Consider the following 13,645-nt stretch of genomic DNA (forward strand, 5'->3'; position numbering starts at 1 on the left):
TGTCTCAGTTCCCCTGGCTAGGAAAAGGGATTCCCTTCCTCCTTGCGCTTCCCAGGTGAGGCGATGCCTCGCCCTGCTTCAGCTCTCGCTGGTCAGGCTGCAGCAGCTGACCAGCACCGATTGTCCGGCACTCCCTAGTGAGATGACCCCAGTACCTCAGTTGAAAATGCAGAAATCACCGGTCTTCTGTGTCGCTTGCGCTGGGAGTTGGAGACTGTAGCTGTTGCTATTCGGCCATCTTGCTCCGCCCCCCTCTGTTTTCTTTTCTTTTCTTCCGACAGAGTCTCCGTCTGTTGCCCAGGCTGGAGTGCAGTGGCACGGTCTTGGCTTACTGCAACCTCTGCCTCCCAGGTTGAAGTAATTCCTGTCCTTGGCCTGCTGATTAGCTGGGATTGCATGTGAATGCCAGCACACCTGGCTAATTTTTGTATTTTTGGTACCGATGGGGTTTCGCCACGTTCTCCAGGCTGGTCTCGAACTCCTGGCCTCAAGTGATCCACCTGCCTTGGCCTGTCAAAGTGCTTGGATTATAGGCGTGAGGCACTGCACCTCGCTTTACTTAATGATATCTTGGGTATCTTTCTTTAAGAGTAGTTTAAGAATGAATTTCTTTATTCTTTTTGTTTTTGAGACAGTATCTCACTCTGTCACCAGGCTGGAGTGTAGTGGCGTGATCATAGCTCACTGCAACCTTGAACTCTTGGGCTCAAGGGATCCTCCCATGTCAGTCTCCTTAGTAGTTGGGACTGCAGGCATGCACCACCACACCTGGCATTTTAAAATTTTTGCTTTTTTTTTTTTTTTTGAGACACAGTCTCGCTCTGTCGCCCAAGCTGGAGTGCAGTGGCCAGATCTCAGCTCACTGCAAGCTCCGCCTCCCGGGTTCACGCCATTCTCCTGCCTCAGCCTCCTGAGTAGCTGGGACTACAGGCACCCGCCACCTCGCCCGGCTAGTTTTTTGTATTTTTTAGTAGAGACGGGGTTTCACCATGTTAGCCAGGATGGTCTCGATCTCCTGACCTTGTGATCCGCCCGCCTCGGCCTCCCAAAGTGCTGGGATTACAGGCTTGAGCCACCGCGCCCGGCCTAAAATTTTTGCTTTTTATAGAGATGGGTCTTGCTATGTTGCCCAAGGCTGGTCTTGAACTTCTAGCTTCAAGCCATCCTCCTGCCTTGGCTTCCTAAAGTGTTGGGACTTACAGGTATGAGCCACCGCACTAAGCTGCCTTTTTTTTATAGTTTCATAATATTCCATTTATGCTTTGAAGGTACCCTGACTTTTGGTTTGGAAATTACAATTATGTATATGAGTTTATAACTTGAGATATTGGACTTGAGAAAAATAGCCAAATGGACAAGTTAGTATTAATTCTTTTAAATGTATTAAATTGGAGTGCCTGTTGGTTCATCAGAAAGGGAAGCACTTAGAGTATATTATATCATTTCATAAATAGAAGCTCTCCACCCTTCTGAGAGCTGGAAAAAGAATCCTCTGTTTGAAGGATGTTTCTGCATTTTTCACAAAATTACAGTTGAAGACATTGTACACTGTTACCCAGGGTCCTTTATGCAAAGATCACTTTCTTCAAGAAAAAGTTCTGCCTCATAGATGACTTCTTTAGTTCTTGTTGTTTGACAGTGAAGAAGATAACCTATTTTAAGCCCTGTCTCCGAGGCTTTTCTCATTTGCTTGCTCATTTAATCCTTAAAGCCCTCATGTCATGGGAGCTTTTATGTTTTGTTTTTGGCACTTGAGGGATTGGAAAGGAGAAGCATTGCTTTGTCACCCTGTGGACTTATGTGTCTAAGGACTGTTACAGTATTGTGCTTCTAGTTTTGTATTCCACGTTAGCATGTCTTGTTCACTTCAGTGTCTTCTGTGGTCTGTCCTTCACAGGTGCTTGGTAAGTTTCTGCGAAGTGAAGGAATGAATAAGTGAGTAGCCACTGACTCTGTGGTCTCCTCTTGTAGAGAGTAGAGACAGAATTTAAACCCACGTCCTTTTGGTCACACAGCCATGACTTTTCTGTCATGGCTGTACTTCTCAACCTGAAGTACTTGTTTCTCTAGGGCTGCTTGCCAGAAAGGAGGGAGGCATATCCTGTGAGATGGTAAATCTTACTTGAAATGATTTTTTTTTTTTTCAAGACAGAGTCTCGCTCTGTCGCCTAGGCTGGATTGTAGTGGTACTATCTTGGCTCACTGCAACCTCTGCCTCTCAGGTTCAAGCGATTCTTCTGCCTCAGCCTCCCAAATACCTGGGACTACAGGCATGCACCACCATTCCTGGCTAATTTTTGTATTTTTAGTTGAGACGGTTTTGCTATGTTGGCCAGGCTGGTCTCGAACCCCTGACCTCCAGTGATCTACCCGCCTCCCAAACTGCTAGGATTATAGGTGCGAACCGCTGTGCCTGGCCTGGAAATATTTTTGTTTAAATAATACACATGTGGCCGGATGCAGTAGTTCACACCTGTAATCCCAGCACTTTGAGAGGCCAAGGTGGGCAGATCACTTGAGGTCAGGAGTTCAAGACCAGCCTGGCCAACATGGTGAAACCCCATCTCAACTAAAAATACAAAAAATTAGCCGGGCGTGGTGGCAGGTGCCTACTATAATCCTAGCTACTCGGAGGCTGAGGCAGGAGGATCACTTAAACCTGGGAGGTGGAGGTTGCAGTGAGCTGAGATCGCACCGCTGCACTCCAGCCTGGATGACAAGAGCAAGACTTCATCTCAAAAAAACAAAAAATGAAAAACACATGTATTATGGAGTACAACATAAAATTGGCATGGATTATTAAAATAAAAGAGGAGCTATAAACCCAGTGCTTTGGGAGGCTGAAGCAGGAGTATCATTTGAAGCCAGAAGTTCAAGACCAGCCGGGGCAATATGGCAAGACCCCATCTGTAAAAACAAAACAAAACAAAACAAAAAAACGGGCATGGGAGTGCACACCTCTAGTCCCAGCTACTCAGGAGGTTGAGGTGGGAGGATCCCTCGAGCCCAGGAGTTTGAGGCCTGCAGTGAGCTATGACTGCACTTCAGGCTGGGCAACAGCAGAGCAAGACTCTTGCCTCTAAATAAATAAACAAAAAACCAAAGGGAGATTTCCAAGAAATGGTAGATTTACAGCAGTCTTCCACAAACTATGCACCCAAACCCCCATCTACTACATGAGTTCATCTAATATTCTGTCTGGGATACATTTGTGCATAAGTTTTAGAAGCCTGCCACTGTTCCACTGTCTCATATTGAATTCCATTTGCCCTGAATTCTGTCTTGGATTCTCACGTGAGTTGTAAGCCCAAGGCTGTGTGCGACTCCCTTTGTTCCACTCAGTTAGAGGAAGACATTTGGTTGGAGAACATTGTGGTTCTCCTTATAGACAGCTTGCCCTATGTGGTTGTAGCTTTTTTTGTAAGTGAGAACCTTGAAATCTTATATTGAAATGACACACGCCATGATGTGTCCTCCTGTTTTCCATCCACATGTTTTATTTATTTTTTTTAAGCTGTAACACGTTCCCACTGCTACAGCCACCACATGTGTGATTGTAAACAACCACCAGTAATTGCTTTGGAATGGGAAAAACACACCGCAGAATTGCTTGTAAATTTGCTTGGCGGAGGGCATACAATTTTTAAATCAGCCTTCCTTGTATGACATTTATGCCTTGATATTTGAATGCTCTGGCTGTTAGAAGCTTGGAGCATTTACATAATTGCTCCAAGTCTTGGGAAATCCAGGTCTTTCTTTTGAGACCACCGGTGTTTAATAATTCCCTTTTCCCTGTGCCCTGAGGCTAATGAGGGTTTTTGAATCTAACATCTGCCTATTACAAGCATCCTGTAGTCAGTCTGTGCTGGAAGCAGTTTCCCCATTGTTGACATTCATAGGTCCTGTATTTTACGTTGATTCTTTTCTTTCTTAATCTTGTCTTGTAGAACATTGAGCTCAAGGTGGAAGTAGAAAGTCTGAAGCGGGAACTCCAGGAGAGAGAGCGGCTGCTCGTCAAAGCCTCGTGAGTACCGTCATCTGTTGAAAGCCTGCAAGTCGCCCACACTGGGTTGGTCAGTGAAATAGAGCCATACACTTTTCTAAGACAGTTGATTTCCATCTGGAGTCTGAGGACTCCAAAGAGGTTTTTGTTTTTACTTAATTATTTAGTGTTCAACAAGCTTTTAAGATATACCATGATTATAGAAAAATGAACAGATCTTAAGTGTACAGCGTGAATGTTCACAAGCAAACACACCCGTGGAACTACCATCCAGATCAGGAAAGAGAACATACCAGCCCCCGTAAAAGCCCTCTTTGTGGTCTCAGAACTCACCTTTCTCCCCTAAAGATAACGACCGTTCTGACCACTGTTAGTTCTGCCTGTTTTTAAACTTTATATACAAGGAATTATATAGTAGGTTTTCTTTTGTGTCTGGCTTGTTTCCTCAACAATGTATTTGTGAGATTGATCTATGTTTTTAATTATATCAGTAGTTCATTCTTATTGTTGTAAAAGCCTGGGGTGATTTGAAGGGGTCCTGGTGGGTGAGGCAGGGAGACAGAGGATAGGGCTTCAGCCAGAGTAATTGTCTTTTTCTTTTTTTCTTTAAGATCTGTTAAATGTACTAGGGACCCTCATAATATTTTGCTTGAAAGAGGTTCTACTCCTTAAAAAACATTTGAAAACTAGTATTTTCATTTATTCAAATATTGAACAACAAGCACAGTTCAGCAAATACAGTCTGTGAATCAGTTGATGATTCATTCATTCATAAACATTTATTACATAATAACTTGTGAAATACACAAGTATTTCGAATCTAACATCTGCCCAAAGATCTGAAAAGAGAGAGCCCTCCACCCCTCTACTTGAAGAGCCCGTCAGAGACTGGTGAGCTGTTCATCACACCTGTGAAAAATAACATGCCAGGAAGGTACAGTGGTAGAGTGTGTTGTGGGTAAAGTGGCGACACCAAAGTGTGCTAAGTTTTGTTCTGTGACAGTGGAATAAGACTTCCCGGGGCTGCCTCACTGAGGATCCTAGCCAGAAGCTTACGTGGAAATGCTTCATTTGTTCTGACAGTAGAATTCCTGCTGGGTGTGGTAGGCCAGGACCATGGAGTTCTTCGTTTAGGGCACAGCTGCACTGCTGTGGGCCAGGCCAGTATAATTCCCTTCATTGCCACCGGGTCCAGCAACTGGAAGCTGGCCTGCTGTTGGCTTTCAGCAGACTACAGGATGCCAGGTGTAGGCTGCTTCTCCCGGTTATGCTGAACTTGCACACTTGGTATTTTCTGAATGAATAAGTGAATGAAGTAATAAATATCACCATATTAACAAGTTGTTAATGTTGTTGTTGTTTTTTGAAGTACATTATTTTCTGGGCAGGGAGGCAAATCTACTTTATCAAACCTGAAGATCAGTAATAGAATTTGGTCTGTCTCATACTCAGTGCCCTGCCTGCTGCAGGTCTTGGCTTGGACTAGTTTTTAGTTAAGCTCATACACATGGCAACCTCAGCTCACAAAGGCTTGCATACCCTCCTCAATAGCAAAACATGGGATTGAGTATTTTGGAGGCTTGTGCACATCTTTAAATGTGTATATTTCCCAAACTGCTCAGGCTTGTGTGGTCTGAGCTTTATTCATTTATTCAGAAATATGTATTAAGTGGCTCTTGTGTGCTGCAGTAGACTAGGTTCCTGGGGATGTAGTGGTGATGCAAACAGATGCATGAGGCTCACATTCTAGTGGGAGTGATGGTGATAAAATACTTGGAGTAATAAATATATAAACAAAAGTTGGGGAAAGAGCTATGAAGTAAAATAAAGGGAGCTATGAGAATTTATAGGTAGGGGAGTAAATATATATTATTATTATTTTTTGAGACAGAGTTTCACTCTGCCAGGCTGGAGTGCAGTGGCGTGATCTCAGCTCACTACAACCTCCGCCTCCTGGGTCCAGGCGATTCTCCTGCCTCAGCCTCCCGAGTAGCTGGGATTACAGGCATGTGCCGCCATGCTCAGCTAACTTTTGTATTTTTAGTAGAGATGGGATTTCACCATGTTGGCCAGGCTGGTCTTGAACCCCTGGCCTCACGTGATCCACCCATCTCAGCCTCCCAAAGTATGGGGATTACAGGGGTGAGCCGCTGCGCCCAGCCAGGTAGGGGAGTAAATATATAGATGTGGCTATATAGCAGGAAAGGTGTCCCTGAGGAGGTGGCATTTGAAATGAGATCTGAAAGACAAGTAGGAATTAACAAGGTGAATGGGTAGAGAAACTGTTCAAGGAGAAGAGAATGTATGGGTCTGAGGGAATATGAGAAGTCTAGAACACTAGAGATTTTGGTCTTTATCCTAAAATCACGTGGAAAGCAGTCATGGGTTTTAAGCAAGTGATACAGTCAGAGTTCTGTTTTTGAAAAGGTCATTCTGGATGCTGGGTGGGAAGTGGATTGTGGAGAGAGCGCGAGTGGAAGCTGGGAGACCAGTCAGGAAGCTAGTCCAGTGGTTGAGGTGAGAGGCGAGTGACAGAGTAGCTGGGTGACTCAGACATTTGGGAAGCAGAATCAACAGGCCTTAGTGATGGATGGGAAGGGAGATGTCATGGATGATTCCTGTCTGGGGTTAAGGTTATGAGCTCTGTTAAGAATGTTCGCAATGAACATTCTTAAACTGCTCCAGCTTCCTGTCTACCAACTCTATCCCAAACACAGTTCATGGATGCTAAAATGTTCTTGCTTTTGCTACTCTAACTCTGCTCCAGCAGACCTCCTCCCCCTCATCTCCTCCCAGCCCAAATGCCTTCCATTGCTCAGCCCTTTGTGAAGCCTCAGATCTGGAACCACGCATGGCTTCCTCTAGCCTGCGTCAGTCTCTTAACGGATTTCGCTGGTACAGAATGATAATACTCTATGCATAACACTTGTTAGTTTATAAAACACTTTCCATTTACATTCCGTCATTGTTCTGGGAGCTGGGAAAGTCTTGAAGAATACCCTCATTTCATAGAGGAGAGACTATAGGCCAGGAAAAGGGAAGGGCCATGACTCCCAGCCGGGAAGGTCACATCTGCCATTAGAACTCAAGTCCTTGACTTCTAGTTCAGCACTAGGTTCCATGTTCTTTTTAAATTTTTGTATGTAGATAATTGTATATTGGTATATACACAATATCTATGTATGTGTTCAATGACAGTATCTACCATGGAACGGCAAGGTGTGCCTATCTCTTTTTTTTTTTTTTTTTTTGAGATGGAGTCTCGCTGTGTTGCCCAGGCTGGAGTGCAATGGTACAATCTCGGCTCACTGCAACCTGGGTTCAAGTGATTCTTCTGCCTCAGCCTCCTGAGTAGCTGGGATTACAGGCATGCGCCACAATGCTTGGCAAATTTTTGTATTTTTAGTAGAGACAGGGTTTCACCATGTTGGCCAGACTGGTCTCGAACTCCTGACCTCAGGTAATCCACCTGCATTGGCCTCCCAAAGTGCTGGGATTACAGGCTTGAGCCACCATGCCTGGTCGTGCTTTTCTCTTTAACCCTAGCTTTCTAGCACCCAGCAGTATGTCTATGGTGGATACTTGCTGATGGAAAATATCTATGTTAATATAATACCCTTGACTCCCCTTTTCAGTGTTACGATTTTTGGTGGGGCATGGGGACAGGATATGACAACTGCCACAGGAAGAGCCCCTGCTTTTACCTGAAGAACCATAATTAGAATGAAAAGAATCCAGGGGAAATGTGGAGGATTGAAAGGGTAGTGAGGCTGGCATTTATAGAATCTGACTTTCTTGTGTTGGGTGGAAAGCTAGATGAAACCAGTTTCTCTCAGCCTTTCCTCTCCTCAGGTCTTGCTGTCCACCTTGTGTGTTAGCCCCAATTCTGCAAGGAAAGAAAGGGTCGAGGGAGGGAGCTAACACTTATTGAGATCCTTCTCTGTTCCACATCCTGAGTCTGGCACTTGACAGGCTTTATTGCATTTGATCAATTATGTGGGCAACCAGTATTCCCATTTGAGTGGAGAGAAAACCGAGGTTCGAGGAGTGGGGAAACGTGTAGCGGCTGCTCTGGCTCCAGAGCACGCTGTGCCTTGCTGTGAAATAAACATTTGTTGGCTGGTTTTCCACTGTTATATTTATCAGTTACAATAAGGGGACATTAAAAACGAAAGCAGTCATATTGTTGCGAGTAAATTTTATCTCTGTAGCTTTAAAACACAAACAAAAATAATAATTCCATTAGTAGAGGAAAATTGTATCATACTACTGAGTATAAATTTTATTGCCACAGAAACTGTGAAACACAGAGATGATAAATGAAAAGTTGGAACATTTATTATTGGGAATATATTTTACTGGTATAACTCAAACTCAAACAAACTGAGTAATAATAGTACTTGTTAAAATTATAGTCAGCTTCTTGACAATGTATGTGATTCAGACAGCAAAACACAAAGGTTAGACCTGGGCTGATAGGAGGGAGATAGCATATTTGCACTCTGGTAGGTAGGGTGGAGGGGTAAGGGAAAGGGGTAGCAGAGGTGATCTATTTTATACAGGAGGCTCTGTAAAGCCCCAGGCCTCAAACCTTGGTGAGCAGGTAACAGAAATTCATTACTGGAGAAATCCTGTATCCAAGGCTTGGGAAGGCAGGGCTTCTCGTCCAGAATTCTTTCGGCCGTGTATAATGCTTCTCAAGGAGTGATAGAAATGATTGTGAATCACTGTGAATTCAAGACAGCGATCCAAAAATGAGCCCCAGGAGTGGGGGGTGATGGCATTCAATGGCATTAATCAGGAAATGGAAATGGGCACCTTGGCTGTGGCCAGCAGAGACCCCAGCAGAGGGTAGAATGAGGCCTCTCACAGCAGCTCAGCAGGAGCCAGCACTGTGTGGGCCTCAGAGGCCAAGGGCTAGCTGCAGAGCACTCCGATCAGAGAGGAACAGGCCTACATATGTGAGCACATTAATTCTGAGAGGTAATCATCTCATTTTTCACATGAGGAAACTGAGGTGTGAGAGGTAATTTAGTGAGGCTACATAATTCACCCAGAGTCACACTGAGGATATAATAGAGTAAAAATTTAGAAGCAGATCTGTGCAGCTTCAGAGCCCATGTTCTTTCTTTCCAGTTGTTCACATTGAATTCCATTAAAATGATATGACACTGGGGCCTTCTGAAGCTTTATTGGTGAAAAGAAAAAAGATATTAATAAAGTCTTTATTTTCAGGCGACTCATGTTTGAGACTTGGACAACAAGTATGGTCCTCTTGACTTTCCATTGTTCTCAGTAAAAAAATTCACATGGCTTGTACATGTGAGTGTCTGATCACATGGCTCTCAGTTGGAAAAATTTTATATATCTTTAAAGTAGGGCATGGGAAGCTGGTGGTGAATAGATTTGTTCTGTTGCAGTTTTTCTGAGAAACCAGCCTTAGGTGGAAGCATTTCCTTTATTATTTTGCCTTCTGGAAACCTGCAGTCATTTTAGAAATCTGATGAGGACTGCTCATGCATTCATGTCCGACACTGTTTATCTTCTGGCATCGGTGGTTGTAGTCCTGCATCTGATTTGGGCGTGCCATTCCCACCACTGCCTATCATGTGGAGAAAATATTCCATGGTGCTCTAGCAGTGTGTACTCCGTGTTTTATGTTAGAGTAACACAGAGTACAGGTTGCTTATGCAACCTTCCCTCTTCATACCCTAAGTGGTAGCTAGTGTGTGAACAGATTGATCCTGATGCATTTAAAATGCTTTTCCCTTCAGTTGGCAGAAGATAAAGTATGCAGACCCTTACTCCTGCAGATTTATTTTCGTTGCATACTGCTCCTTTGCACGTTGGTTTGTCAGACCAGCTCTCTGCCCTCCTTGCACCACTGGTGGAAGTATACTTTGTTGGAAGCCCCCTGGTGGGAAATTTGGCAGTAGCTATCCAGAATCTTAGCAGTGGGCTTACCCTGTGACCCAGCTATTCCCTTTCTAGAAATCTGTTCTCAGGAAGTCACTGGATAGTAGACATACAAGGATGCTTTTATCGTAACATTGCTTATTACAGTAAACAATTTCACCAACATTTATTGAATACTTACTTTGTACCAGGCACTGTTCTCAGAACTTTGTGAGTATCGTTGGATACAATGTGTTAAATGAGAAACAATTTAAATGTTTTAAAAATAGAGAACTGATTTAGTAAACTATAGTACATTTCATACATTGAGTTCATGTACAGCCTTTAAAAATGATGATATAGACTTCTATTTATTGACACAAAAGGATGTTTATGGTATATTAAGTAACAAAATCAATTCACTGATGTGTACCAAATGGTTCTTTTTTGTAGAAAATGTCTGAAAGGCTATATGCTAAAATGTTGACTTAGTTATCCTGAGTGACAAGATTATGGATGATTCTTACTTTTTTCTTATTTGTGTTTTTGAATGATAAATATGAAGCTAAAGAAAAAGAAGCTCAGCATGGGTCTGTGGGAGAAATGACTAACAAATATTCCTTGTCTCTCTGGGGCTGTGAAATGACCATCAGACTATCACCCTTGCATGTTTTACCCCGTGCCTCTTTTTGCAGCAAAGCAGTTGAGAGCTTAGCTGAAGCTGGTGGCTCTGAAATCCAGCGGGTAAAAGAAGATGCTCGAAAGAAGGTGCAGCAGGTGGAAGATCTCCTAACCAAAAGAATACTCCTTTTAGAAAAGGCAAGTCTGGAAATCCTGAGGGCAGTGTATTTCTTACAGTGGGTTAATAACAGGTGGGCACAGTTTCGTTTCTTTTTTCATAAACCGTCAGTTTCAGGAGAAACAACAGCCACCCTTATTGAGCATCTCCTGGATTGTAGCCCCATTTCAGGCATTTTACATGTATAATTTATAACCCCTTTACCCTGCAAACTGGCCATTGTGGTCTTCATTTCTGTATAAGGTCACTGAAATACAGAGAGAAGTACTAAATCGTCTGATAGGCCTAACCTAATACTAATAGGTTTAATCCTGGGTTTAACTATGCTGATTTTAAAGCCCATGCTCTTTCTACAGCAGCACTCTGCTTATTGTCTAGTTTAGCTCCATTATTTTAAAGATGTGGAAGCTGAAGGCCAGAGAAGGGAAATGACTTACCTCACATTAGTTAAGCCTGGAACCAGACTCTGACCTTTAGGCTACCACATGTCCATCCAGCTCTGGTACCTGGTATCCGGCTTCCCTCCAACCATCCTGCCAGTGCTCATAGAATGTCTTTTCTCTATTAGGCACTGCATGTCACTTCTCCTTCTATTTATTCTCAGTTAGGTATTTCCTATCACTGTGATGGGAGTCAGGATGTTTCCTGGCTAAAAAATCCTGTCTCCTTATCTATTTTAAGCTAGTATTAAGTAATACTATTTAATTCTTGGTCTTTGATATCTGTTGTTTTATCACAGTTTCTCTACCTGAAACTGGTTCTTTTTAGATACAGAGAGAAATGGCACCAAAAGCACTTCTGGTTACAAAGAGCAGGCACTGTTTTTGCAGTTTACAATTTTCCATTTATGATGTTCACATCAGCCCTTAAATTGTCCTTTTGGGGGTATGTAGCTATTAGGCCCAAAATACCTGTGTTTTAAACAGGCTTGGAGAGGGTTAGAAACTTAGTATAGGTCAGAAGTGGTAGAACTAGAACCACAAGAAGGTTCTCCTGATCACAAATTCTGAATTTTAGCTAAAGTGTAATTATGAGATCTAACTTACTGGGTCATTTGTTTTTCCCTGTAAGTGCTTTCCTGTGTGTTGGGGTGACGAGTCTCTGCTCTGTCACTTAGTAGCCTTATCACCTAGGATAAGGTATTTGCTTACTCTGAGCCTCTGCTTCATCATCTGTAAAATAAGGACAGTGATACCTGGTTTGCAGCGGTAATTGTAATAATAACTGTGGTATTAACAATTTATTGTGGGCTTACCATTTCATTGTGTGAGACATCCTCCTAAGCTCTTTATAGACATGAAGGTAATCTTTTCAATAAACCTCTGTGAGGTGAATACTTCTGTCATCCTTTTTCTTTCTTTCTTTTTTAAAACAGGTGATGAAACAGGCACAGAGTGGCTAAGTCACTTGCTTAGGGGCACACAGGCAGTAAATATCATAACTGGCTTCAGACCTGCATTCTAAACTGCTGTAGTCTACTGTCTCGGGACATAACTTTTTAGGGTTGGATGCAGATGGGAGATAATACGAATGAAGCTCCTTGCTCAGAGCCTGGCATTTAGTAAATAACAGGCTTTGTTGTTGTCTAAGAATATGATACATGATTTTTTTCAGCTTTCATTGAGAGTGACAGGAAGCCCCGTGGGGAGATAGTGGTGGGGGCGGCACTGTGGAGGGCATGGGCAGGGAGGAGGGAGCCAACATTTTTTTCTGAGCTTCCTGTGATGGAACAAGCATTTGACAGTGACTCACGACAGCTCTTTGATGGGACGGTGGTTATCCCTATTTTATAGATTGGGAAACTCAGTCTCAGAGAGGTTTAACAATTACCTGAGGTCACACAGCAGGTATGTGGGAGAGCTGGTTTTTGAACCCAATTCTCTTTGATGTTTATCTTTGTGATGTAATTGGAGGCAGTTGGTGTGAGTAGCTGGAGATTCATATCTACTCCCAGGTCACTTTCATGAACACCAGGGCCTTTTGCCCTAACACAGACACTGCCTGCATGATTTAGATAATTTCCTCGTTGGCTTCTCTGACCTCTTGGGAAGAACTTACAGTTGTTTTATTTTGTACCACCTAAATCACCTTGGAGATATAGAAAATGTACTTTAGAATTGTTCAGTCATTATCTTAAAAAAATAAGGCAGTGGGGGTGTGTGGGATGAATTTGTATGGAAATTATGGTGACTCTTTGGAATTTATGTATGTTTAGTATTGAGAGGAGCATTTCTCCTTGTTCTTCTTGAAGCTGTAAATATTGATCTGATTTTTCAAAACCAAAAATACAGTTCTTACAGAGTTGAGTCTTTTCCATTGGAAATGCCTATTACGCTTCAGGATATAAGAGGGAAAAATGGCTGGCAAGTGTATTTATTACCGATTCTCTCCATGTATAGTACAATTCAGGGAGGGGAAATGTGCTGGAGAACAAGTCATAAATATTTATATTTTAATCCAATTTCCTTTCAGAATGTTCCCAATTGTATTGAAAAATTGCATCAAATGCATTTAATTTAACTCTAGGATGTGAAAGCCGCCCAAGCAGAACTGGAAAAGGCCTTCGCAGGGACAGAAACGGAGAAGGCTCTTCGGTTGAGTTTGGAAAGCAAGCTTTCAGAGATGAAGAAGATGCACAAGGGGGACTTGGCAATGGCTCTGGTCCTGGATGAGAAAGACAGGTCTGGCTCTTGTCCCTGTCATACCCTGACATCACATTATCTGGCAGCGTGTTCTCTTTTCTTCCTTTTTATCCCTCCCTTCTCCCATGTTTCCCACAGGACTTGAGTGACTAATGGGAACAAGTCCAACACAGTTAGATAGAAAGAAAACTACAGAGAGAATCAGGAGGAAGAGAAAAGGAATAGCATAGTCATATGAGGTCAGAGATAGTCTACTGATAGACATTCATGCTGAAAAGTTCTACTCAACTAAAGTTAGCATTTGAT

The 13,645-nt window shown here is 42.9% G+C and overlaps 1 protein-coding gene across 1 annotated transcript in view; it reads left to right on the top strand.

Annotated features, from left to right (window-relative positions):
- The window catches only part of CDK5RAP2 (CDK5 regulatory subunit associated protein 2), a 200,627-nt gene that overhangs the window by 34,546 nt on the left and 152,436 nt on the right, over positions 1 to 13,645 (top strand). The window contains 3 exon segments of the mRNA XM_017884203.1: positions 3,948 to 4,024; positions 10,594 to 10,717; positions 13,224 to 13,378. Of these exon segments, the coding sequence (XP_017739692.1) occupies positions 3,948 to 4,024; positions 10,594 to 10,717; positions 13,224 to 13,378 (356 nt within the window).

Source organism: Rhinopithecus bieti, unplaced genomic scaffold, assembly GCF_001698545.2.
Source record: "Rhinopithecus bieti isolate Rb0 unplaced genomic scaffold, ASM169854v2 scaffold_13710, whole genome shotgun sequence".
Lineage (NCBI taxonomy): Eukaryota > Metazoa > Chordata > Mammalia > Primates > Cercopithecidae > Rhinopithecus > Rhinopithecus bieti.